Here is a 26,696-nt window from a genome sequence, read left to right as displayed (position 1 = left end):
TTCTTTCCCTTAAAAGGAACAATTACCTAGAGCAATGACAATAATTCCGGGTCCAAAGCCGTTTTCTCAAAGCCTCCACAAACTGCGAGCGTGCTGGAGCAGACAGGAGGCCCTTCTTTATCACAGCAAGGGAACAGAACTGCCTGCCTGGGGTCTGAGGATTCCCTGGCCAGCAGAGCCCAGCCCCAGCAGCCTCTTTGGATCCCTGGGCTCTGCCTTTAAATCCCCGTTTGTCAGCAACAGGCTTAAAAACCAAAAGCATCGCGACGGTGCTAAGCAGGCAAGGTGAAAAAGGAAATCATGTCACCCCTTTCTCCAGCAAGAGCCTGTGTGAACGTTTCAATAAAACTCTTTACTCCTCCCACCCAGTTCCTATCTCATAAAAAATGAAATAAAAAAAAAAAGAAACCCAGAGATTCCTTTTAACAATCTTCCAAATGCTTCCCCCCACCCCGAATAAAAGAGAAAGTGAAGAGGACGAGAAAGTAAATCAATCTAAAAGACAATTACGAAATTAAGATCCAGTTTGGCAAAGCTGTGGCGAGGAGGAGTTGAAAAACGAGAGCTGCCTTGCTGCAAACGCCATCTTGTTGCAGCTCTTGGGCCCAGGCACAGAGGGATCCATTCATTCACAGCAAAAAAGAAAATCAAACACACACCCTGCCTGCTCTGCAGCCACCAAAACAACCGCTCTGCGATCGCCCCTTCTCTTTCTCCTCTCCTGAAGACGGGGGGTTGACTAAAAAAAAAATAATAAGCTCGGATACGTTAGAGTCTAGAACAAATGTGGATGTTAATGTCACCTCTTGGTTTGCTCGCAGCGTTTTGTCCTGCTCCACATCCTGGCGTTCAGCAGATCAGCTTAAAATACGGGATAAATCTCTCACGATTAGGGGGGGATATTTTACAGCAGCAAAATGTTAAATTTTTCTGTCTTAAGTCACCTCTCCCAAGTCGAGCCAACTGCTCTCGAAAAGCTGGTTCAATAATCGCTTAAGCCCTAGATTTACAGCCCTTTCCTCCTATTTTCTGCCGTGGAGACAAAACCGAATAACGTGGCAGCCCCAGCCTGGGGAGGATGCTGGATTTAAAAGAATGAACCCCAGCTGGGACTTTGGTGGAGAATAATGAAATATCACGTCGATTAAAATTTCAGTTCATCTTCAGGAATGATAAATTGACGTCTTACAACCTCTACGTGGTTCTGGTTCTCTTCTGGACACGATATTTTTTACTCAAACGTCTCGCCTCTTTCATATTTACGTATCAGGCTTTACACCTCGTTTGCTACGAATTAAAAACCCTACGTGCCTTGTACGAATAAAAATACTGAAATCGTTTTAATACAAGACGGGATTTGAAAGGATATTTTCAACCGCCTTTCCGAGGAAGGAAAACTCCATTTTTCTATTGTAGCAAACACCCTCCATGATCCTCGCTCCGGCTGCTACGGGCTCACAAAAATGAATCCACGGGGGAACAACAAATAGGGGATTTGAAGCCACCGGTGGGTCGGATGGCAAAGGGAACGCAGCCCTCCCAGCCCCGGCCGCGCTCTTACCCTGCTCGCCTCACCCACGGCTCCTCGTTAATCAGTTTTCCACCATTACAGCGGCTCTTTTCCTGGAATTTCAATCCCGATCTCCCCTCGGCCGCCTGGATCGCGGGGCGAACTCGCCTTTTGTGCCGAGAAAACACCCCGAGCCCGGCTAGCAGAGCCACGACGGGGTAATTCTAATTAAAAATGGAACCCCGCAGGATCCGAGGTCTCCTCCCTTTTCGCCTCGAAGCCTTCAAGAGGGAATCGGTCCACCCCCACCTTTTTTTTTATTTTTTTTTTTCCCTCCTCCTCCTCCGGCTACAAACACGCTGCTTTTTTAGGGGAAGCCGGAGCGGCGAGGAGGTGGGAGGCGAGGGGGAAGGGGCCGATTTCCAGCCCCGGGGGACAAACCCCGAGGCGGGGGGAGGGAGGGAGGGAGGCGAGGAGGGGCCGGAGCCCCCGGGCCGAGGGCGGCGAGGGCAGAGGGAGCGGCGGAAAGGAGAAAGGAGAAGCGAGAGGGAGGAAGAGCGGGGGAGGGGAGCGGGGAAGGAGGAACCGGGGAGGGAGGAGGGGGGAGAGGGACCGGGGATAAAGGGAGGGTGGAAGGGGAGATGGAAGGAATAGGGATGGAAGAGAGGATGGAAGGGGATAAAAGGAGGGTGGAAGGGGAGATGGAAGGAATAGGGATGGAGGAGGGGGTTGGGAGAGGGCAGGGGAGAAGATAAAGGGGGTTGGAAGGGGAGGAAGAGGGGATGGAAGGCGAGATGGAAGGAATAGGGATGGAGGAGGGGGTTGAAGAGGGGATGGGAGGGGATAAAGGGGGGATGGAAGGAACCTGGGGTAAAGGGAAGGTGGAAGGGGGGATGGAAGGAAACAAGGGATGGAGGAGGGGGGTGGAGGAGGGGATGGGAGAAGATAGAGGGGGGATGGAACGAACCGAGGATAAAGGAAAGGTGGAAGGGGAGGAAAAGGGGATGGAAGAGGGGGAAGAGGGGATGGAAGAAGATAAAGGGGGGATGGAAGAAACCTGAGATAAAGGGAAGGTAGAAGACGAGGAAAAGGGGATGGAAGAGGAAATGGAAGGAATAGGAGATGGGGAAAGGAAGAGGAGGAAGAGAGGATGGAAGGGGATAAAGAGGGAATGGAAGGAAACGGGGATAAAAGGGGGATGGAGAAGAGGGATGGAAGGGGATAAAGGGGGCTGGGAGGAGCCGCGGATGGAGAAGGGGAACAGAAGAGGAGGAAGAGGGGATGGAAGGAAGCGGGAAGATGGCCCCGGGGTGGGGCCGGCGAGGCTTTTGTGCGGCGCCCCCCGCCCTCCGCGTCCCCCCGCGGGCTCTCACCTGCCCTCCCGGCCGCTGCTCATCCACCGGCCCGGGTCCAGTCGCCCGCGGCTCCCGCGGGGAGGGGAGAGGGGGCGGCGGCGGCCGAGGAGACGGAGGAGCAGGGGAGCCGCCCGCGCCCTGCCCGGCCGGTCCCGGGGAGCCGAGTCGGAAGCGGCGGGGGAGGAGGAGGAGGAGGAGGATGGGGAAGGGGGGGGGGGGGATGTCGCTGTGTCCCGGCTCCTCCTCGCGTTGCCCGCTCAGCTCCCCGCGGCCATCGGGAAGCGAGAGCCCTGGGCGCGGCCTCCCTGCCCCCGCCCCTGCCCGCCCGCCCGGGAAACCCCGGCCCCGCCCCGCCCGCCGCGCGGCCCGCGGGCAACGCCCTGAGGGGAACGGGAATGGGGGGGGGGGGGGGGAACCGGGAACGGGAACCGGGAGTGAGCCTGGAGAGAGGGGGGACCGGGAATGGGAACGGGAATGAGCCTGGGGAGAGGGTGGGGAACCGGGAACGGCAATGGAGAGGGGGGAGAACAGGGAATGGGAACGGGAATGGCTGTGAGCCTGGGGGGGGGGGGGGGAATGGGAACCGGGAGTGAGCCTGGAGAGAGGGGGGAACCGGGAATGGGAACGAGCCTGGAGAGGGGTGGAAACAGGGAATGGGAACGGGAATGAGCCGGGGGCGGGGGACCGGGAATGGTGGGGGATGAACAGGGAATGAGCCTGGGGAGAGGGGGAACTCGGAATGAGAACAGGAATGGGGGGGGGGGGGGTGGACCGGGAATGAGCCTGGGGAGAGGGGGAACCGGGAATGGGAACGGGAATGGGGTGGGGGGGAACCGGGAATGAGCCTGGGGAGAGGGGGGAACCAGGAATGGGAATGAGCCTGGAGAGATGAGGAACCGGGAATGGGAACAGGAATGGGGTGGGGGGGAACCGGGAACAGGAATGAGCCTGCAGAGAGGGGGAACTGGGAATGAGAACAGGAATTGGGGGGGGGGGGGCGGGGGGGGGGGGGGGGGGGGTGTGGACCGGGAACGAGCCTGCAGAGAGGGGGAACCTGGAATGAGAATGGGAATGAGCCTGAAGGAGGGAGAGCAGGGAATGGGATGAGCCTGGAAGGGAGAAACAAGGAATGGGAATGAGCTGGTGGGGGAAGCAGGGGATGAGAACAGGAATGAGCCTGGGGGGAGCAGGGAATGGTGACGGCAGTGAGCCTGGAGAGGGGAGAACCGGGAATGGGAACGGGAGTGAGGCCTGGCAGCAGGGGGAACTGGGGACAGAGCCGGGGGTGAGGCTGGCAGCGTGTGGGCCCTTCCCTCGCTGTGGCCGAGCTGCAGCCCCTGCCAGCCTCACCCAACAAAGGCCCCTGCCCCGCCCGAGGGGACAAAACCGGGACAGAAAAGGGCCACCAGCGGTCGGTGCCCCACGAGGAAGGGCTGGAGGCCTCGCCCCGCTCTGCCCACACCTCAAACAGCGTGTGTGGTTTTGGGCCCCACCACGTGGAAAAGGTGCAGGGAGGCTGGAGAGGGTCCCGAGGAGTGGCTCTAAGAGGAGCTGGAAAACCTGAGAGAACGGGGATTGTTCAGCCTTGAGAGGAGAAGGGTTAGGGGAGACCTTATTCCCATTGACCAGTGGGATGGAGACTCCCTTTCACCATGGAAAAGACGAGGGGTAAGGGTTGTAAGTTGCTCCTGGGGAGATTCCAATTGGGTTCCAGAAGGAAGTGTTTCACTACAAGAACAGTCAAACGTTGGAATAATCTCCCCTGGGAAGCGGTAGATTCCTCAGCCCTGGGCACTTTTAAGGCCCAGTTTGACAGGGTGCTCGGCCATCTCCTTTAAACAATTTAGCACCTAGAATGGCTGAACCAGATGATCTTTGAGGCTCTTTCCAACCTGGCACTCAATGATTTTTTTCCACCTATAAGGGTACTTGCTCGGCCAAAGCTTCCAGAGCCTTCTTTTCATCTTCTCAGAGGATGAGCATTCTCGGCTCTGGAAGGCATTGCAGAAAAGATAAAGTCAAAGGGAAAATCAGGGAACTTAAGAAATGTGATTTCTGCCTTACAGAGCGGGCATCACCCCAGCCAGGCAGGGCAGATGTTGCCAACTTGGAATGTTTCCACCAGGGCTCTCCTACTAAAACACTGTTACTGGATAATGGAAAGTAAGTATACAGGCAGCTTACACCACTTTCTCCTATCAACAGGTCTAAACCCTGCTTTGTTTCCTCCCTGTTACTTTCTTACACTTTGTTAAGAGATGAGATTACCTCAGTACCCAAGCAGGTTTACAATAAAAAGTAAAAAACCCCACATAATATAGCACATTTTTAATTAGAATGTGTTGTAATAAATTAACGTTCTAATAGATGGGCAGCCTGATCCAGTGGGAGGTGTCCCTGCCCATTGCAGGGGTTGGAACTGGATGATCTTTAAGGTCCCTTCCAACTCAAACTACTCTATGATTCTAAATTTTAACAGACACACACCGTCCCCCCCCAAAAAAAAACCAAACTCAAAACAGACCAAACAAAATGTTAAGCGAACAATACTTTTTCTGCAAACCCTCCCCCTAGACATTTCTTGCTTCTCTAGAATTTAAAACACATTGCTTGCCATCATGCTTTCAGGAAAAGTAGGCGAGGCTACCTGTAATTATTAAGAAAAAGAATAGGTTTGGCAATTAAACTGTAGGACAATGGATTGGCTATTATTCGGGTTGTCTGTTACTAATAACTATTAGGCCCTGGTGCGGTCAAGCCTTTGTTTTGTAATAATCAAATGTTTGTTTTTAAATAACCCGTGTGCTACACTGACACCTTAATTCTTTGCCCTGAGATTTACAAATAAAAAAAATAAATTAACTTAAAGTACTCTTGAATTATAGTCTCAAGTTGCTTACATTCTGTTCCACTCTTGAAAGAGATCCACAATGACGCGCGTCGTGGACAGGAAATATCCAGTTAAAGTCTTTGGAACCTCATCTGTGCAGGTTGGTGATATTTGTCAGAGTCCTATAGGCTGGGGCTAGTGATTCATCTAGAATTCCTACCTGAAAAATACAGATTAAAGGTAAGTACTTAAGAGAAACCACAAGTTTATTAGGTATTTGGAATATTGGGTATTTGGAAGGTGGGAGGCATCCTGGCTCATGGCAAAGAGGTTGGAACTGGATGACCTTAAAGATCCCTTCCAACCCAAACCATTCTGTGATTCTCAAACCTGAGGCTTACACAGATGCTAGGACTAGGTCAGCTGACACAAAACCAGGAGTTTTTCTCCTGGAGCTTGGTTTAGCTCTAAAAAAAAACCCTCTCAAACAAGCAGGTTGCTCCACAGTTCTCAGTTGCGACATTTCTTGTACCTTTTTCTCAATCAGCTGGTATTAACCCCTTTATAGAGAGCACACTGCATTAGATGAACCTGTAGGCACTTTCACTAGTCTGTGTGTCTCTTCAGGTATTTCAAACACAATGACAAAACAAGCCAGAATTGATCCTACCTGCGATGCCACCAGAACACCTGGTTTTGGAGGCTGCCACCAAATCCAAGCGTTATAGCATCGCTGGAGCACACTGGTAGTGAGACTCAAAAGTCATTGTTTGCAGCCTTTTGTGGCATGTGGAGTTGGATGTGAAAATGAAAAATGGCTTTCTCGGTGTTCCCAAGAAACTTTTCGAAACAGGGAACAATTATGCCATGCACAGTTTTACCCTGTTACCAGCTTCTGATAACAGGGCACCTATTTAAACAGAGCCACTGATTGCACACGCATCAGAAGTTGTTTTCCAGCTCTTGGCCTACAGGCTCTGCTTTCACTCTTACATGTGTGATGGCATCAACAGGTAAAAAGGAGGCTACAGAGAGGCATTAAAATAGTTGTGAAATACAGACTTGGGAACCTCGACAAACAAAACCACTGTTTTATTTCTTATTTATGTCTCTCAAAGCCATGTCATTTTCTTTAGAAACAGTTAAATTTACCGATTTAATGATGCCATAATGCATGTTGCAATACTTTTGGAGGCATCTTTATCAGATCTTTATCAATGTAGCAGTTAAGAAGGCAACTGCTGCTTTTCTTAGGCTGCAGGAGAAGGAACTCCTGTTCAAAAGCAAAAAGATAGGAGGACAGGTATTGCACAGTCCTGAGAGAAGGTGTTCTTGTTCAACAAGAAGAGCAAGGATGTAACTTGATCCCCACTGTATTAATGACTACAGGTTTTATTTGCAAGTGAAATTGCCATTGCATGTTGTTTAGAAATATACTATATTCATGTCTTACTGAATGGATTTTTGTAATTTCTTAGAAAGTAGTTTGGTTTTGTATACAAAAAGCATTGTTATCATCTAAACTTACATATTGTTATCTTAGTAAATGAACTGCATGTTTCATATAGTTTAAGATGATCCTGGACTCTGAAAGAATGTTACCAAACAGGTATCAGCTGTGGTTTTTAAAGAAAGCATGGAAGAGCAGCACTTCTCAAAATTGCTTAAGTCCTCAGTGTAAAAACACTACAGAAGTAATAAATAATTGTTTTGCCTATTCCACTATTTGTGACTTCTCAGGCAAGTGTTCCTAATGCACTTGCTCACAATAACTCAAAAGAACCCCTCCCATTCCAGAATCACACTAGCACTATTTCCCATTCCAGAATATTTTGTTTATCTTAATATCCTTTGATTTCTATAGGGTCCATTCTATTAAACCTGTGGAGAGATTGAGTGATATTCAAGTGATTTTCATCTTGTTTGAAGCTCTCGCTCCATTTTGTCCCAAAAGCATCCCAGACCACTTGTTTCCCTGTCTTTCCACCAAAATTAAATGAAGCTTATGCAATATTTCAGTTTCAGCCATGTTTCAGTCACCAGTCTATTCAGAAGATCAGGAATACTTTAAAAGTTATTATTACTTAATTTTTTTTTTTTTAAACTGATTCAGAACTGTTCCCACCTGCTGTTATTTACCAGTCCTTTAACAATTGGATGAAAGTCATGGCTGCTACTTTCAGAGGAAAAAGTAGGAGTAACTCAGTCTCCTTAGTTACATTCTGCTTTCTCACCATTTCTTTCAGTTTGCGTATTACCATGCAACAAAAGAGTTATTTTAAACAAATTCTGAGGACAAAGCATAAAATTAGCATTACTTATATTCTCTTCAGACTAAAATTGACAAGATTTTAAGGTAAAGGGAACTAGTTTTGAGAGACCTCATGTAATTTAAGACAAAAAGGCAGAAAATCCATATGCCCTGGTTTCCTAACTGATACAGTCTTGGAAGTTTATATAGAACATCTTACTTATGGTGTGGATTAGAATGGTTTATCTGTGCAATGGGCTCAAGAGCAGTTAGTTCAGAAACTTTCAGAGACTTAGCAAGTTGTTCCAAAATCCTTTGAAATAAAACCCAACACTGTCTGTGAGCAAAGCAGAACAGAATTGTGAAGCCCACAGCGTTCTTGTAGATTCGTTTACTGCAGCACTGCTCATTCGCAGTATTGAGAATGTAGTGAGCACATCAGTTACATGGCTGTCTTTGTACATCTCATTCTTGACAGAGGCAGAGTAAGATACACAGGGACAGCGTGTGTGTGTCCTGAAGGGCATTATATGTCATCCTGTTTTCTCAATTTCTAGCTGAGGTAGTTTTATTTCCAGGGCAAAACCTTGTTCCTTGGGACCCATTTGAAAATCAAAGCCATAAACATCTCTAACTTCAATGATCAAACACTTATTGCCTAGTTCAAGTGCGGTTGTCACATTTAGCATACATTGATGCAGCTTCCAAAGCAAAAAAAATATCAACCGCTCTTGCCTGAGATGTAGGAAACTGATGCACAACACAAAGTGATTTAGCCACCCCAGCCCAGCAGTTCACGGGAAGAGAGGAGGTGAAATGTCAGGGTTGCTTGAACCTGGGTCTGGTGTTCCTTGTGGTCAGTGCGTAGGTTCACACTGTGAGACAAAGACAGAATTTTGTAATCTGTATTCATACACATTCAGCAAAATAACAGAACTCCTCTGCTGGGAGTAAGCTCTGCTCTGGATTTTTCTGTATGTCCATCTTCCAGCCTTGAAACACACATGGGTGTCATAAGGCTGCTCCAAACCTGTTTGTGCACTTACAAACCGCTTTTTTTTCCTTCTGTTCATGCAAATCCCTGAAGAGGGTTTTGGTGCTTTTTACCTACAATCAGAATTGTATCAGAGCTCTTTTCCATATGCTAGGAATTGTACAAGGTCTTACTCTGTTTATCATTCACATTCAAGCATGTGTTACTTGTATTTTTTCTATCCCTTCAAACCTGGCAAGCCAGAGCTCCACTTCAGAAAGTCCTTTGGTGCTCCTGGCCAAGAGGCCACCCTACCTGGGCCGGTGGGTCTTTTTTTAACATGATGAAACCTCTTCGTGGCATGGAACAAACACAGCTGACTTTGCAGTGTCTTGAAGCACAGCGAAGGCTGGTAGGCATAGGGGAGAATATAAAACAGGGCATGAACAGCTCTTTCAGAATCTCATATCCTGTACTGAGCATAGCCTGCTCAGAGATGAGGTGGAACTGAAGGAGTAAGCATACAGATATTTTGAAGTTGATGGAAGTATGGTTTGCTGTATGGACACCTATCCTGTAGCTGTGGCAGCCACAAAGGGCTTTGCTATAATAATCTGAGAGATCAGACTCTGCAGTGTGCGTGTAGATATGTCGATACACACGAGCGTGCACACAACCAGCTGCACACCTGTACGACTTCCTTTCAGTAAGTAATCTCTTCAGTAACATTTTAGTTGCATAGATGCTGATTAGGCAGTTTGAGTAAAAGCTTAGAGCCCAATATTTCCTCACTTAGAGACTTTCCTCAAGGGGATACTTGTATTATCGAGCAACTAACAGAAAAACAGCTAGCACCCTGGAGACAAAATGTAGAATACGCATTGAGAATTCAGCGTAGCTACTAAACTTTCCATGTCACCAGACACATCAGACCTGCGGGGAAGTTTGTGAGAAATATCTCCAAATACAAGAAAGAATTTGCTTACCTAGCTATGTGTAGAACATTCCTTCCTTGACACAGCGGTTTGGGAAAGCAGGCACAGGTGTGCATCCCAGTGAGGCAGCCACCAAACACTGGAGTTAGTGAGCTCTCTTCTTTCAGAGAGCTGTACTTCATTTCATTGCTGAACTTGCAGGAAATCTTCATCGCTGCTGCAGATTCCAGAATCCAGCAAACAAAACTTGCATTCATAAATCAGAAATATTTGGAGTAGGGGGACTTGTACCGCCATCCTTGGAGCACCTATATTTAGTCAGACAAAGGCAGCTTGAGATACAGAAAAGGGATAAGGCATGTTTAGAAAGTTCAGTCATCAATTTAATCACAACAGGTAATAAAATAAGTAGAATCTGTAACGGTAACATCCTGTTGTTCAAATGCAAGCGTTTATTTGGGAAAGCACACTGGCGTTGAGCGAAATACAGTGATGAAAAATAGCCCCATCAAGAAGAACAGGCAACTGAGCTCAGCCCAACCACTCTGTTCTTGCAGTGGAAAAGAACATAAAGAACAAAAAATGCACATCGATCTTATTGTTTTTTCAGAGAAAGCTTCAGAAAAATGTGTGAATGTTCTAAGGGGTGTAGGGGCTCTGCATGGGCTGCCTGGCAATATTGGCTGCTGCGTTAAGTGGCCCTAAGGGCTCTACTGACTTAAGATACAGAACAGTTAAGACACAGCTGGGCATGAAGCTGTGGGAGAAGCAATAAGAATCACCAGTTACGAGGTCCCATGGTGTGTCAGTCAAGCTACACACACTCCTTGCTGTGCCGGTCTTGGACAGGGAAGCAGCGCATGGGAAACCTAGAAGAGAAAATTGGTTCTAACGTTACATTAAACCACAATCTAGGCAGGCTAAGTGATAGCAATTCCGAGAAAGACCTCCATATTGCATTTCCTTAGTCACCGGTGCAGAAAGAATCGGGATGAGAAATTCATGAAGACTATGGGACGAAATCTGTTTACAGAGTTGAGTTGCAAGAGACTGAGCTAAGGGAATCAAAGTGTGGGTATTCAGGACCTGTGTCTACCTTGCCGTTCAATTGCTGCCAAGAATGAAAGAACTTGCAAAGGTCTAAACTTCCATCTCTAAAAATTCTTGTCCATTGAACAAGAGACTGGGGTGAGTCTAATCTACAAAGAGAGAGTGTTCTTGGGACCTCTGGGATTTTGTTACAGTAAACACCCCAAATCTCAAACCACTTGTTGAAAGATCCCTATTCTGCAGAATCCTTTCTTGTGAGCACCTGGTAGGAAAAAAAAAAAAAAGTGCTTACAAAATTCATGTTTCTAAGCAACAGAACAAAACATACCTAACGTGAAACCTCTCTCAAGCCACAACCCAAGGGAACCAACAGAGGCAGTTGCCTAGTTAGTACAGCCCGATTTTCAGAGGCCAAGCTATACTAGCCTGGGAGTTCACAGGAGATTTTAAATTACAGGAACGCACGATATACAGGAGTTTTACACCTGTTTTTACAACCAGAATCTCACTATGCATGCTTGAATTAGTTATAAAAAATAAATTTAAAAAAAAATTGGTAATATAACAGCAGAAAAATCTAGCGAATTGTTGGCACATCCCATTTTGAGGTTATGGATCCTGGCCTGCAATAAGTAAAATTCTACATGAACTTCAGTGGCTCATGAAAGCTCTAGAACATGCCAGAAAAGATTTAGCATTAGGAAAGACTGATGTATCAATGTGCTGTTCAGCACTGGATTTAAAAACAATATATGGTGACAATATGAAATAAGTGAATTTACTGCAGTGTTTGGAACGGCATGGATTACTGGGCAGCACTTTAAAGAAGGGTTATGTTTTCTTTGAATTTAGTATTAAAAAAATCCTAATCAAATGGTTTCATTTCTCCACATTCCTACCTCTTATTTAATTTTTTAGTCCTTAGTATTACAGGCTACCATCATAACATACCTGCAGATCACTTAGCTTGCAAGGGATTTAAAAAGAAAGCTTTAGAGAAAAAACAAACCTTGAAAAACAAATGCTATCAGTAACCTCTTATAGCATTAGAAATACCAGAAGGTAATGTACTTCTCACTATTTAAAGTGTGAGTTTCTGAGTTTCATTTATTTTTATGATCAGATCGGCCAGTTTCAATTTTTACCTCTCCCCATAGTTCTGTGTTGGGCTCTAAATCCTCATAACAAGTGTAACAGATACCAGTACTTTTAATGAAACCTCTTTCCACTGCCAAAATTGGTGTTGGAGTCGAGGCTAAAAGCACGACACGGTTCAGTAACAGGCGCTAGTCAGCAGATCCGCATCGAGACACAGCATCACCCGACGGCGTTTGTTATCGACGGGACTGCTAGGTATTATTTATTCATCTCTTACTTTGAGCGTCTGAATGTGATGAAAGCTCAATAATTTTATTTTTTGCATTCTTTTTTCTGGTATGAATGAACAGATCACACGGTATGGACTTGAAACACTCACTGCTTCCCAAAGTGAGCAATTGCACCTGGCGCTGAGGTGACTCTGCTTTTTATGCAGCCTTGTGGAAGGCTGCACATCAGTCACACGTGTCTAATCAGAAAGCTGTCAAACGCCATCCGAGGGCAGCGCTCTGCTCCGTCTGAGCTCTACTTGCTTTTCAGTTCTGCGCTTCAGCTGAAACCAGACCCGGGTACCGGCTTCTGCCAGCACAGGGACAGCGATTGCACTGACACAGCTTCATTAGATTGTAGTTTGCATCTGTTTTTCTATCAACTCGACTGACTGGCCCTTAGCCGAGAGCCTGAAGGTTGTTTTTGAAGGACTCCAAAGCCTAGATAAAAATCTAGGAGGTGAAATGAACCCATCAGAATTAGTGGTACCTTCGCCCTGGGTTTCCATAGCTTTTCTTACCCTGCACTTCGGGCTAAATTTCCCACTGTCATCAGTAAGAGTTTTACCTCGTTCACTGCGGAAGTGGGATGGAATATCAGTGTCACCTTTCTCACCCATTTGATCATATTTTCTTCAAGGAGTGGGTGCAGCTCAGTGTTCCATTACAGAACACAGCAGTTCAGGGTATTTTGGGGGTTGTCCTGTCATTAGAAACCACCATCTTCTGCTCTGCCCGTCTCAAACACTTCAGCTGAAGCTGTTGGGTACAAACGCAAGATGCATCACAGTAGCCACAGTTTTCACTCGGCACAGACAAAGACTTAAACATGTCCCCTGCTATTCTGCGTGTAAGGAGGTGGAGGAAGGAAATCTGGAGAGGAAGCTGAACTTCCTATGCCAGAGATTTTATACTGGAGCCTTCCCTGAACTCAAGACAATGTAGTAACAGCTTAAGCTGTGAATCACTAGAACCGCCGACAGGCGGGATTTGAAGACAAACCCTTCTGCATCCACACCTGTGATTGGGAATTCACATGTTTCTTACAAATTCATGAAGAACCATCTGACTAATTTTTAGACCTAGCAGTTGCCTCTTGCATCCCCCACCCCATCCCCAGACTGATAAGAAACTCCCTTTTTTAAGTTTCATTTCTCTGAATGTTGTTTCAGACTTGTGAGGTAGCCAGTGTGGGCATCAGGATTAATCATGTGTACACGGGGGGTAAATGACTGCAAACCCAGCACCAACCCTCTAGAAGGACTAGGTCAAAGCAGACCAAAAGGAGGCGAGAAGTAAGGGCTGTGGTAGAATTATCAACTGATCAGACACATGTACTCACTTGCAGCTTATGTTTTATAATTATAAATGGATGAAGAAATTGCCAAACTAATCCCACAGATGCTCACATTATCCTTATCCTGATTTTTTTCTTTTGTTTAATTGTGTTAACACTTATTACCCAGCCTGTTGCACATCAATTAAAGGATTAAAGCTTAGAGATCTAGGGGTATAAGTTTCACACTTACAATAGCAGAATATGTTAGCAAATAAAGAGGTAGAAATTAATGAAGAAAAATCAAAGTTTCTGGTCATTGAGCAGTAGGTTTACAGGATCACTAGCTACAATTCACATAAGAAAACAAAGGCAAATATTAATTAATAACCAACTATTACGTTTGAAGCCTGTGGGAGCAAGGGCTTGCTCTGATGAAGTACTGTTTTCTTGTTGGTGAGAATAAGATAAACCGGGAAGAGGAAAGGAAATATCTCTTCCTTTTCTGGCCTGGAACAGCTTTATTCCTTATGTTCTTTTTTTAATCCAGGCAATTTCCTGTACTTCTCAAACATGATCTCCCACAGGAGGGGTATTAATATAGCATCTTCCACCCAAAAACACCATGGAAAGAAGAAGATTGCATTTATTTTCCCTGCTTCCAAGCAGGTTATCAATTTCTGATCGAACACTTCACGTAGATGCACCTCCTTCTCTTTCCTCTGCTGTTATTCTGATTCCACCTTGCTAGTTTTCTCACCATTGGGACCCAAACCTGCAGCAGAGCCGATCGCTGCAATCACAAGCTCGCGCTGAACTCTCACTGTATGAGATCAACTGTCGCAACATCAGTCTAAGTGCAATAAAACCCATCACACAGGTGGCATCAGCAAAGCCTGCAGCCTGTCTGCACGCGTGGGGAGGGAAGCGGAGTGACCAGGTACCCGTGTGCTCTCTCCCTGCTCTGCATTATGCAGCTGTTTATTCTAGGCCCCTGAGAGCAGAAATACACCAACTATCACACTTGAACACGGGTGAAGTTCCTGAATGATTTAGACAAATTGGACAGAAGGTTAAATATTTTGACGATTAAAGGACTAAAGCATCTGCCGTAGGAGGAGAGGATCAGCAAGCTGGGATTCTTTGGCTTCAAGAAAAGATGTTTCAGGAGGGATCTCGATGTGTATAAATACCTGATGGGAAGGCACAAACACCGAGACAGACTTTTCTCAATGGGAACAACCTGAAATACAGGAAATTCCACTCAAACCTTCAAAAAACTAGTTTTACTGTAAGGGTAGTCAGAGAGCAGGACGGATGACCCAGAGAAACAGCCGCATCTCCATCCCTGGAGAATTCCAAGCCCGAGTGATCCGAGCAAGCGGCTCCAGGTGACCCCTAGCGAGCAGGAGGGCTGGAGCAGAGCACATCCAAAGGCTCCTTCCAACCTCCAACATTTCCATTGCTTCCCGATGGAAAATCGAGGCAAAGACACTGGAAGCGATACATGTGTAGATGCTCAGGGTATCTGTGGTGGAGCAGGAGTCCATCACACTCCAGGAGGGGTTTTGATAGCCCTTCCCATCATCACAGATTCTTTTCTGGAATATCACAGTGAAAATAACAGAACCTACGCTATGAAACCTCCCCTACAGCCTGAGGCAGTTGAATTTCAGTGTTCTACAGCAGCTGGGGGGACCTTTCATCAAACGAAAAAGCCTATTGCGCGTGTGCAATTTGGAAGTCAGGAATAAAAGCGCACAACGGTGGTTTTTTTTCCTCCGAATAATCCTCCTGCAGAATCGAATTGACTTTGTACCGATGGCCTTCCAGCACCACCCCTGCCAAGCCCTCTCACAGGCCGCTGAGGCCACCTTGTGCCACATCGTGGAAGAACTTGCCAGCACTCTTAGAGCTGACAAAGCTTCTGGCCTCGTTTGATCTGCTAAGTGCGTGGGGGGAGTGGGGAAAGGAGACTTGAATAACAATTAAGTGCTTGTACAAACCGACAAAGAAGTAGCATTGTCCTTTTTCATGTTTACACCTGAGGTGGTATCTCAGTGGGTGGACGAGGTGCTGAGGGACGTGGTTTAGTGTTTGATAGGAATGGTTGGACTCGATGACCTGGTGGGTCTCTTCCAACCTGGTTATTTTATAATTCTATGATTCAGGACACTTGATCTGCAAGAGGTCTGCAGTCTGGTAAGATAAGCAGCCCTCACAGGACTCCTACCATCACCTCACTGGGCATCTCGCACTGATCCCAAGCTTGTCTTAGATTCCTCTCCCCTCTGCTTCTTCCCCCAGTTCTGAACGATGTAACGATGCCTGGATTAGGTACCCAACATCCAGAGGCTATTTCTAAACTCCACATTGTTTTCCCCTAGTTTCTTCTCTTCTTCTCCTTAAGAGGAGGAGGGAGCAGGGAGGTTTTCTGTGTGGGACACAAAGCTCAGGATAAGTTCATTGTGCTCTGACTGCGTATCTGTATTTCACGATGACAGCGCAGCCCACGCTCAATATATTCCTCCTCAAAATTCTTTACAGGGTGAGGTAGCGCTGCAGTCCCTGTTCTGCAGGGCAGGAACAGCAGTGAGCACAGCCCAGGAGACTTTCCCAGGGCTGGATGGGAACCCTGGGGCAGAACCAGGAGCCAGGCTGGGCTTCCCAGGTCACTACTTCGACCTCGGGGTTGTAGTTCCTTACTCTGTGAAGGAAGTGGCTGCTGCATAAACTGTTACCGTGGAAAGAGAAAAAACGATGCACACAGAGCTCAACATCAGGCTCTGCTTTTTTTTTTTTGTTGTTGTTGTTTAAAAAAACAGCAAGTAAAGATTAAACACAAAAAGTTTAAGCATTTCAGTGCAGACTCAGGCATTTCTTCATGTGAAATACAAACTGATTTTCTTCTTTCTCCCAGTGCCCAAACTGAGCTTTGTTATTCTAAAAATGTGTGAAATATCTTTGAAAGGTGCACTCTGCATTCTTTTCTACAGCCCCTTTCCTCCCCAGGAAGGTAAAAAGCTCTGGCATTTTGTATCCCACATTTTGACTGACCAGAAGAAAATGTTTCCCCAGTGACGTGGGTTTGCACCTAAGCTTTATTTTCTGCATTCGATTTAACCTTAGGATGCGATAGTTCATTAAAAATTTATCATCATCTCCATTTTTATACAGCACGGTTCCCCTGTGATATTTTGTTTTCATCATCTGCTCTGAATACAATTCAAAGGCTGCACTCACAGCTTGAATTTCGGTTGTGGGTAAAGGAAAGAACCTCTGCTATTTGCAGCAAAGTTAGTAAACATCTCCCTGGGCAGAAATAGTTCCAGCAGGTAAAGGCGATCAGATTCAGAACCCAGAGACAGCTAAAAGCAAGAATCTGGAAAGTGATTTTGAGAGAGCTATTTTATTCCAGAAGCTAGCAGGCTGTCCCCCACCCATCGCTGTGACAGCAGGGACGCTTTTCCCTCAAAAACTGCATCTGGTTATGTTGAAATGCAGTTAGAAAACAAACCAACCAAACCCTCTTCCAAGCTGTTTGGGGGCAGCAAGGCAGACAAAGGCAACTCTGAGGCAGAAAGACTTTTACAGTACCCAGGCCCTGTGGATGCTCCACTCTGGATGCTGCAGGTTTACCACTTAATACTCTCAAAAAGTTATAATGTATCTGTTATAAAAGGCATTCTAGATGTACCACTTTACTTATATTGTGAATGAGCTCGGCTATAAAGGGATTTGCAACCTGAATTTCATGACAGAGCCAAGGTATAAATTGCTCTGGGCTATAAAGCCTATGAATTATTGAAGCAATTTACTTCCAAGTCTGCATTTCTGTTGTGAGCACAAGGGCTCATGAGTGCGTGTGAGTGGAGAGAGACAGAACTGCAGGCTGGCGGCGACGCAAGCAGCAGCTTCTCCAGGGTTCATCTCTCCAGCAAACGACAACAGAAAATAACTGGCTAAACATTTTGGCCAAACGAGAGAAGAAAAATTGCAGGCTAAATAGTGCCAGACAAACACCAAATCCAAGTCACAATTAAAAATACACTTTGCACAATCACAGAGAGGGGCTTTTTCCTTCGAGATGTCACAAAGCTTGTGTGGATATAATCAGACTCGAGAGGATCTAGCAACGGTGGAAAGCGCTAGATTTATGAATTAGGACTCTTAGCTCCTCCATCCAGCTGAACTTAGAACCTTCAGGGGAACCAAGCCTCCCACTCAATGATCTTTTTAAACCTGGTTTCTCATGGAATTGAGGCTTTGTAATCACCATCAAATCTGCGTTCTGCCTCCTCTCCTACTCTCCACATCCAGCTAATAATTTCTGAATCCACTGAGCAGTTTCAAGCAAGGCGATAAGAGAACTGGAGGCTTCAGAGACATGAAGCTTCTAAATGCTTCATGAAACCAGGAGCTGGTAGAGACAAGAGATCTTTCAATACACAAGAGTACACACAAGAAAGGGAACTATAAGGAAAGCTTCCACTGAAGGTTACCTATTCTTAAATGTTAAGGAACTTTGTTGTAAGACTTCGAAATCTAGAAAACCAGGCTGCATTACTGCAACCTGATCACACAGAGTAAAACGCGAGCACGTCTTTGCTGGGCCAGACTAACACCTGCAGCTTCATTACGCCCCCGTTATATTGCGTTCCTTACACAAATGGCATGAGATTTGTATGAAAGGTATGTTGTGATAAACAGCTGTGAGAGACAACGAGTTCAGAGTAACCCTGACCAGATCTAACAAAGACTGAAGTCCTGTTTGGTTAATTGCCTAATTTAAAATTACTTAAACATCCATCTAGAATTATTTAGGCATACATGAATGACCACCTTATTAGAAAGCAACTGATTTTTTTTTAATCTCCATTTAAATTCACTTCTCTGTTGTGGACCACCCCCCACCCCCCCCCTTTTTTTAAGGCCTGTTTAATTATTTAAGCCTTTTTGAGGAGGAAAAGTGTATAGATTAATTCTTTATGAGTGGAAATATCCTGGACCTTCCCAAGAGGCTGTTCTCCACTACTGTCAGGGATGGCACGTTTCTCAGGGAAGGCTTTCAGTTCAGACAGTCACAGTTTCGACGCCTGTAGCACTAATAAACAGCACTAGTTGTTGTGTCTTGTTTTGAAACTTCAGAGTTCTTTAAAAATTGGCTCTAATAAACACAGCCATGGGGGTCTTTTCACTTCTCACAGGTATCCGCCCTCCTCTGGATGCCATTCGATGGCTCTTACGGAGCCCACAGCCACACTGCGCAGGATTCCTGATCACAGATCGAGACATGGTACCTTTGCAGAAATACAGGAGGAACTGCAGACGTGCCCAAGAGGAATAAACCTCAATGTAAACCAGGCTCTTTTTCTCATCTTGTTTTTTCTGACTTAAATAGCGCAGAATCCAAAGCTAAAGGTAAACCAACCACCTGCAGCCCAGATACTTTCGCTGACAAACCACGGACCCCATCATCATACCTGGTAAGAACAAGGGATGGTTAAGAACAGTCCTTTCCCTTTTACAGGCTCAGTTAAATAAACACAAAGGAACCCTCTATCTAGCTGGGCTGGGAGCAAACCCAACACTTTTCTAGGACTATAACATCAGACCCCACCCCAGGAGGCCAACAAGAGCTCTGCAGAACATAAAGCAAAAGTCAGAAGAAAAACTTTACAAAAACCAGCAGCAGATATGAAGGCAGAGCCTTAATCTTAATTCCACATCTCTAGACGTGCTTAGCGAGCTCTAAAATATCAGTCAAAACAACGGAGTTCACTTGGACTTACCACAGTGTGGGGTGAGAAGTTCACAGCGCCCTTCTCCCCATCCTGTTGTAAAGATGCCGAGCAGGAGCTGCCTAGCAGCCTATTTTTAGAGACATTAACAACGGGGAGCTCTGTCTTGCTCTGACTTGCCTAGTTAAGCAGAAAAGGCCCAGGTGATCAATGGAGACGCTTTTCCATTGGACATCCTGCTATTTAGGGTTATGGAAGGCACCTGGGAGCAACATTTTCAAGCTGTTGCTTGTGCAGAGCAGGATTCAGGAGGCCGCCCTTTTCATTCTTTCATCTGACATTAGTTCGTTAAGGGGTCATTTTCTTTCACTGTGTCCCCACAGGCAACACTGATCCTGTTTGATGAACTAACTGGTCTTTCTGCACAAATGTAAACTGCCCTCAAGATGGAAAGGGAGCTCTTTGCTGCAGGAATTTAAATGGAATTTGTGAATCCCCCAGCCATGATCTTTCTGTCTGGAGGGACAGAGCTGCAAGGCCATCGACCTGCAGAAACCTGTGCAGCAGAGATGTAAATAACCAACAGTCGTGGGGGTGAACGGCCTCCTCAGAGCCAGAGGCCGAGGACACCCTTGATCATCAGCTCTCTGTGAGGAGCCTGATGGTTTTGATAAAGGGCTGAGACCTCACTACTGAAAACATCATGAAGAGCAAACCGAGCTGCTTTCGGTGTACAAAGAACATTCCGTGTTCCTGCAGGCGGATGAGGTCAGTAGTTTGTGTTAATAAATAGTTTACGTTTGAATTAATGAACCATCTTATAAGGCAAGAGCCTAGGCAAATCACAAGACTTTTCCTTAGGTGTTAGAAAGAAAACACCAGATTAGGCTCTTCCTCCCAGGACATCGGGGAGAAAGCCAAGCCCGTGCTGGGTCAAACGGCGCCTGCTTCCTACACGCACACGCGGAGAGGGACCCAGGGGAGCCGGGCTTCTCTCCTGATCCGGGTGGTGAGTCAGGTCTGACTTGTAGCCGCCCCACAGACAGTTAGGGTCTGGACTGGGGTCTTGCCATTCGAGCGATCGTCCCGTAACCGAGGGGAACGGGCTGCCAGGCGCTGCTGCCAACTCGCGTGGTGCAAGCAAAAGCAGCAAGGGATGGGAGGTCAAACCATTGTGATTATTCCCCCGTGCTCTCAAGCAAGCTCAGCCCTGGCACTTCAGAACACTCTCCGAAAAGCTGAGCAAACCCAAAGGCTGCAGGCTGCCAGGAGAGAAGGAGAGAAGGAGAGGAGAGGAGGAGAGAAGGAGAGGAGGAGAGGAGGAGAGGAGGAGAGAAGGAGAGGAGGAGAGAAGGAGAGGAGGGCTGCCCTCTTGTGTCAGTCACCGCTCTTTCATCCGACTCTTAGTGAGGGAGCCCTCAGCCACCTCCCTCCAACAGCTATTTCTTCTTTGGAAAAGCACAGGTTTGTTTCTGAGTATTATGCTGACGGAAAAGCTCAAAAAAATAAAAATACATCTGCTGTATTTGTGACTTGGAGACACCAGGCACCAGCATCTACTGCTCTCCTATCAGAGACACCGAATAGTTAGGCTGGGCTATGCCTGCTCTCCATCTCAGCACTGGAAAAGAAGGCAGAGGAGAGAATAAAACAGGAGAAGTATAATTATGAATGACAGAGAAGAGAAGAGAAGAGAAGAGAAGAGAAGAGAAGAGAAGAGAAGAGAAGAGAAGAGAGAAGCAGATTCATTAAGCCCATCTCTCCCTGCAGCCCTCAAAGCAAGCTACCAGCAAGCTAAATATAGAACCAACACTTCTCCAGGGAGCCGGGCTCACAAACAGCTCACACGCCATGAATGTGTAACAGAATCTAGACTGAGTCCTGCTGGCTGGCAGGAGAGCTTCAGTTTTGACTCCCTAGTGCTCATTTCCAGGGCGGTCCTTGCCGTAACCGTTGTCAGAGAAGAGTCTCCTAAAAGCAGTTTGAGATTTTGTGGGTGCTGCTGCTGCTTAGTAATGTCAGACACCTAAATACCTGGTGCAGGTAGCCCCTCCCACGGCTACCAAACCACCTGCAGCAAAAAATTAAGCCCATCAGTCTTTTTTTTTGATTGCAGGGCAGCTAATGTGGACTTTGACCTAGCACTTGCACTTCAGGTTATATTCATTAACAGCACCTAGAGATCACGATTTCTTCGCTTCTCTTACACTGTAGATAATCCAAACACGCTGAACCAACCACGGGCAGCCAAATCAGCACCTTGATAAAGGTGACTCAAAGAAAATCACTACTCAGGAATGGAAAACATTGAGACTGGTTGGAATATGGGAAGGGCAAGAAGGGGAAAGAGCTGTCATTTAATAAAAAAGCCCCATGCCCACATTTCTGCCTGGGCTGAGGCTGCTGCAATCCACTCCAAGCCCCCAGTTTTGAAATGATCCACAGCAGTTCTCCTTCTTGTCAATACTTCACGAAGGATCGTCCCTGAAGAGTACTCTCTCGGGACTATCGCCCAGCCTGGACTACATTATTTTGTATTTATAACTTATCCGAGATGGCACGGCTGGAGCGTGCTTCCTATCAACCTGCACGTCACTGAGCTCATCTCCGCACCAAACTGGTGAACGCCGCCAGGAATCTTGGATTTTTCTTTTCTGTTACCAACTGAGACCGTGACACCTGAGCAGATAACAAGGTACAAAGGCCCCTCTGACATATTCAATGAATATTTGAAACACAATAGTAATCCCTAAGCATGTGTGCATCTCTTTGAGACAAATTTGTACTTTAACTGGCAAAATAAGTAGTAAAAGGATCCCACCCACAAGCCAGCTCATCTTGAAAAGAGACGTTTAAAGATTTAAAAACCCTCAAACCCGATCCCTTCACTTCTCATGAGCAACAAAGCAAAAGTATCTTTTCTCATCTGTCTAACTCTGAGTCTGGTGAAACACAACAGGGTGTGTTTCCCTCCACGTGCTTTCCTGCCCTCGTTTGCTGCCTTCCTGCCGCTGGGGGAGCGTGTGCCAGCACGGAGCAATCCGCACTCCAGCGATTTTCTGGACGGTGAACGTTCTAAAAAGAGAAATGACAGCAGCTATTCAGCGTGACTTGCTAGGATTCCCCTTCCAACTCCAGCTTGGAAGCTTCTGTTCCGGAACACCAGCTTGCTCTCAGGACTGTTCGGACTCTTCGCGTGTTCCCAAGATGATGAAATTCCCCTGACCCCTTTATTGCTGTATGCTGGACACAAGGAATATTTTTTTTTTAATCGGAGGATGAACGAGCATTCATATCCCACTTTTACAGGCATTTTTAAACTGCCCTTTCACTTCAATTCAGATCCTTGAAGCAGCTTTCCCAGGAGGCTCTAGCAGTCACAGAAAACATCTTTTCTAACTGACAGATCATGACAAGGGCACAAGAGGAAAAGTCTTTCCATCATAATCTGTTTATAAAACCAACACTTCATGTCTTCTTTAACTCTTAGAATCCTTCCCTTCCTTTACTCCCCATCAAAAATGAGTCAGAGCTGGGACTGTTCTTGTGTTGCACCTTCTGAATTTTCTGACTCTGCCTGTGTTGCTGGATCTCCACTGGTTGTACCAAGGGAACACTGGATGGGATCCAGCCCACCTGGTGTCCCCTGCCAAGGGATGTCATCGAGTTTCTGGCCTATCCGTGCTGCTTCAGTGGATTGTTTACCCATCTGGACAGCTTCCTCGTAAGAAGGCGGCAGCTCCATTGCGTAGAGACTGTAAGCGGGAGGGGAGACAGTGTTCTTATCCATATCCACAAATATTGAAGGAATAGGGACACTCAGAGGGTACTGGAACGAGCTGTATGCTGGGAAGAAAAGGAGTTAAAAAAAATTAAACACCTGCATGGAACGCTGGAATATAAAGGGATAATCCTGCTTTTCTCCTAGAAATTATAGACTCTTTTTCATGGTGTCAGAACATAAACACTAAAAGCTATCGGTTTAGAATTATCCCTGGTGGAATCTATAGATTGTCCCAAAGAAAGCAGTCAGAAGGGAAAATGCCTCTGCCTGTCGCCATCCAGCAATCATGGTGAGACACCCGGCACGGCATGAGCGTGACCCAACAGCGAGGATTCCTCACACTACAGGTAACTTTGGCTGGGCAGAAAGTTAAATAAGCGAGGGAATGACAATTAGAACAGATGTGGGAATCAAAACCTAAGAGGTTACCCCACCTCGGACTTTATTTTAACCTCAATAGCCTTAAATCTGACTTGGTTCCTGCACTCACTCACTGTGTTGATGACCTTCCTTTATCTCTCTTGCCCACCCTGTGGAGCTGAAAATTGTTCTGGGACTACGTCAGAGATTCCCTGTTACTGCAGGGCCTGGGCTCAGGATTCTAGGCCTGGGTTCAACAGCAAAGCATCAGTGAACAGCTGCCTCCAGCGGATACTCACAGGTCACGGTGCTGTGGGCAGTGCTGTCGCTGTCGATGGCCGTTACTGTCCCATCAGGAGGGGCCCTCGGGAAGGGCTCAACCGGGGGCCTCTTCTTGCGGCAGCAGCATCTGATGCAGCTCGCTGTGACCCCACAGAGCAGGAGCAGGAACACCGTCAGCAAGATTAACCTGAGAGAAGGAGGAAGAACACCGTCATTTCACTGCTTATGTTTTACCTCTAGAGCTGAATATAATTTCACCCAGAGTGGGGGAAAGACAGGCCAAACCTCCTGGGTTTAGTTCTGAATGGGTGCTGGATCCTGAATGAGAAAGTGGATCACGAACACTCAATGACAAGTTGAAGGACTGCTGACCATGGCTGAACCCTTCTGGCTCACAGATGTCACCACTTTAATTATCTCGGGTTGTGTTTTCAGCTTTTATGCAGTGAGAGTGGCTCCACCTTCACCACAGGGTATGGACTTGGAAGGAAATACAAGCACAAACTTTCCTAAGTCTCAGGCCTATATTTACAAATAAGCACACAGATTATATTTCGCAGTATGTCTTGAAGACACAATTCTATCTCTGGTTGTTTAACAAGTTTATTGTTTAACAATTCATAGTGCACCTAGGTCGACACGCTAGGGTTTCAGGCTCTCCTCTCAACTGAAACCCTGCCGCCCAGTTTCCCAAAGGAACTCACTCTTCTCTTGACCTGGGGGAGCAGTGAGATGTCACAAGACGACGGGGAAAGAAGAAATGCTTGGAAGTCCTGGAAAGAAGTAGGTTCAAGGATAAAGCTGAAGTGCATTCATAGCGGCTTGACAGGAACTACTGTGTGACAGATCATGCTCCTGAATTTCTTGTCAGGATTATATTCCACTCTAAATATGTGTAGAAATGGCCTCAGAAGGATTCTATTCTTTTTTCCAAAGCAAAGGTAGCCCATATGAATCACAATTCCAAAATAAACATTTTTTTAATAACTCTTCTATCTGGTTTTAATAACAATATCTTTCTGCTTGTATGTGAGTCTGACACACGCAATGCCTACGCGCCCTACAGAGTGCGAAGAGTGTTCCCTCGTGCCAGCCAATCCGTATTTCCTGATGCCGTGCGAGCTGTGTCCCGGGAAGCGCCCCGGCCTCAGCAGCTCCTGCACTCTGACGCCGGCAGCAACCCCCAGGTAAAGGTGTCCCAGCAGTGCCCACCTCAGCACTAGCTCATTAGCACTTGTGATTTCAACACTGCCTGATTACAGAAGCCTTCTTAAAATAATGTACGTACCGATGTATTTTTAAACCGTTCTGCGTATCAGCACGTTCTAGGAAAGCCAAGAATATCAACCCAAATTAGCCCAGACTGAATGACAGCTGAAAGCAGCCAACTCACTCCGAGTGCTGCCATCAAGGTTTAAATATTGACAGAACGCAAATATTAACATATTGTTAGGATACCTATAACGTGTGTGTCAGGCAAAAAAAAAAAATCTGCTTGTGACTTATCGCTCTTTTCCCCCCTTGTGCCACTCAGCCAGTAAACAGGTCGGTAGTTGCTTTGAGCTCAGCACGAGAACGCACGCTGGAAGCCAAAGATCTCTTGTCCCGTAAAAGGCAGGGAGCCGAGGACGGGGCACTAGGCACCGCAGGCCGAGCCCCAACACAGCCCTGCTGCGCGGCTGCCACCGTGGTCAGCAAAGTTCTCTATTTAGGAAGAACAAACAAGCCCCGCAGTTAAACTGCAGCGCACTGAGAAAGGAAAGATGACACATCCCTAGATGAATGCCGTGCCCTGCCCGACACCTTATCTCCCCCACAGCCTCATCTGTAAGATATTTGCGGGTAGCTTCTGCAAAACCGAGGAGAAACCCTCTCCCGCACCCTGCCCGAGGGAAGAGCGTCTCTGTTACCTTACTACAGTTACCTTTCCTAATAACTTTCTGATTATTCTAGGTCAGTAAGACTAATAATAAACTTACCAGGCGTACCACAGGCTGGTCCAGCTAGACATGTTCCGAGAGCATCTGCGGAGGGAGGACTTCAGGATCTACCGTCACCCAGTGAAGGACAGGGAGCACACATCACACAATTCCTGAGGTGAAAAAGGGAAAGCAATCAATAAGGGCACGGAGTAAAAACCCTTTATATTTCATTTCAGACAACTGTTCTTCATTGGTGTAAAATTTCTCCAGCTGAGAACATGCAAATAACCCCGCTGCAAAGTTGGCTTGAGTCAGTAACGGGTTTTACAAAGCCGTACTTCACCGTTGCTGAGGAGACAGAGCTGCACACGCTGCGTTTTCCCACAACGACTCAAAGAGTTATTTAAAGTTAACAGAGAGGAGGTACCTAACACCACAGACCTGGAAGTGCCAGCCCAAGCCGACTGCCTGCCTCCCTGGTTATATTTATATTACTACTTTCCTAGTTCTAACAAAAGCGGACATATTTTTTTCCAGATCTACTTACAGCACAAAAGAAAAGGAGAACAGCTTCACTCGGTAACACGTTCAGGGGTGCAGCTGCCACCACAGCGCCGGACACAGTGAACCGCACACCGCGGACTTCGTGGAACACAACAGCCCTTTGGTCACGAAGAGAATCCCCAACCCGGCTTCTCCGCAGGTGCCTCCTGAAGGAGAGGCGCTTTCCCCTCAGCGTGCCGAGCGAGGCCAGCGCAGCCAGAGCTGTGAGCTGGTAGTGGTCTCAGAGACAGAAAAGCATCAGGAGCGCAGGGCTGGCTGTCGCGCAGTCGTCATTCCAACCCGGGCACGCCACTCGATCCCAGCGGAAACAGCTTTGGGAACAGACACTTGCAATGGGAATTACTCACGGGACAGGGTTCCTGCGGTTCTCCGAAGAACAGAGCGGTGCCCGGCCGAGGGGAAGAACGATATCGGCTCAGTGGCGGAGCAGGGAAGCCCCTGGCTGCTCCCAGGCAGAGCCTCGGGATCTCCTGAGCCTCAGGGAGGGATGCGGAGC

The 26,696-nt window shown here is 46.8% G+C and overlaps 2 protein-coding genes and 1 long non-coding RNA gene across 7 annotated transcripts in view; 1 reads left to right on the top strand and 2 right to left on the bottom strand.

The window, feature by feature from the left end:
* The window catches only part of GNB1 (G protein subunit beta 1), a 41,805-nt gene extending 38,793 nt beyond the window's left edge, over positions 1–3,012 (bottom strand). The window contains exon 1 of one of the 3 annotated variants that reach the window (XM_069874741.1): positions 2,884–3,012. The gene's annotated coding sequence lies outside the window, so the exon portion shown is untranslated. Of the gene's footprint in view, positions 1–1,561; positions 1,616–2,883 lie in introns of those variants that run through there. The other 2 variants (XM_069874738.1, XM_069874739.1) reach the window with 2 other exon arrangements.
* Positions 1,863–18,882, top strand: LOC138730032 (uncharacterized). 2 transcript variants are annotated; one of them, XR_011338988.1, is made up of 4 exons: positions 1,863–1,903; positions 4,932–5,028; positions 5,787–5,855; positions 18,755–18,882. It is a non-coding gene; the product is annotated as an uncharacterized lncRNA (long non-coding RNA). The 2 variants fall into 2 exon arrangements; XR_011338987.1 differs by lacking the exon at positions 1,863–1,903 and adding an exon at positions 4,146–4,533.
* Positions 16,377–26,696, bottom strand: TMEM52 (transmembrane protein 52). 2 transcript variants are annotated; one of them, XM_069874742.1, is made up of 4 exons: positions 26,184–26,696; positions 25,694–25,806; positions 23,732–23,901; positions 16,377–23,134 (listed from the first exon to the last, which is right to left on the bottom strand). In XM_069874742.1, exons 2-4 carry the CDS (start codon positions 25,723–25,725, stop codon positions 22,815–22,817), a joined length of 522 nt encoding a protein of 173 aa, XP_069730843.1. In that variant the 5' UTR covers positions 25,726–25,806; positions 26,184–26,696; the 3' UTR covers positions 16,377–22,814. The 2 variants fall into 2 exon arrangements, with proteins under 2 accessions (XP_069730843.1, XP_069730844.1); XM_069874743.1 differs by having other exon boundaries at positions 26,548–26,696.

This window comes from Phaenicophaeus curvirostris, chromosome 22 (assembly GCF_032191515.1).
Source record: "Phaenicophaeus curvirostris isolate KB17595 chromosome 22, BPBGC_Pcur_1.0, whole genome shotgun sequence".
Taxonomy (NCBI): domain Eukaryota; kingdom Metazoa; phylum Chordata; class Aves; order Cuculiformes; family Cuculidae; genus Phaenicophaeus; species Phaenicophaeus curvirostris.
The sequence above is the reverse complement of the archived record's forward strand: the minus strand, read 5'-3'. Positions and strand labels throughout refer to the sequence as shown.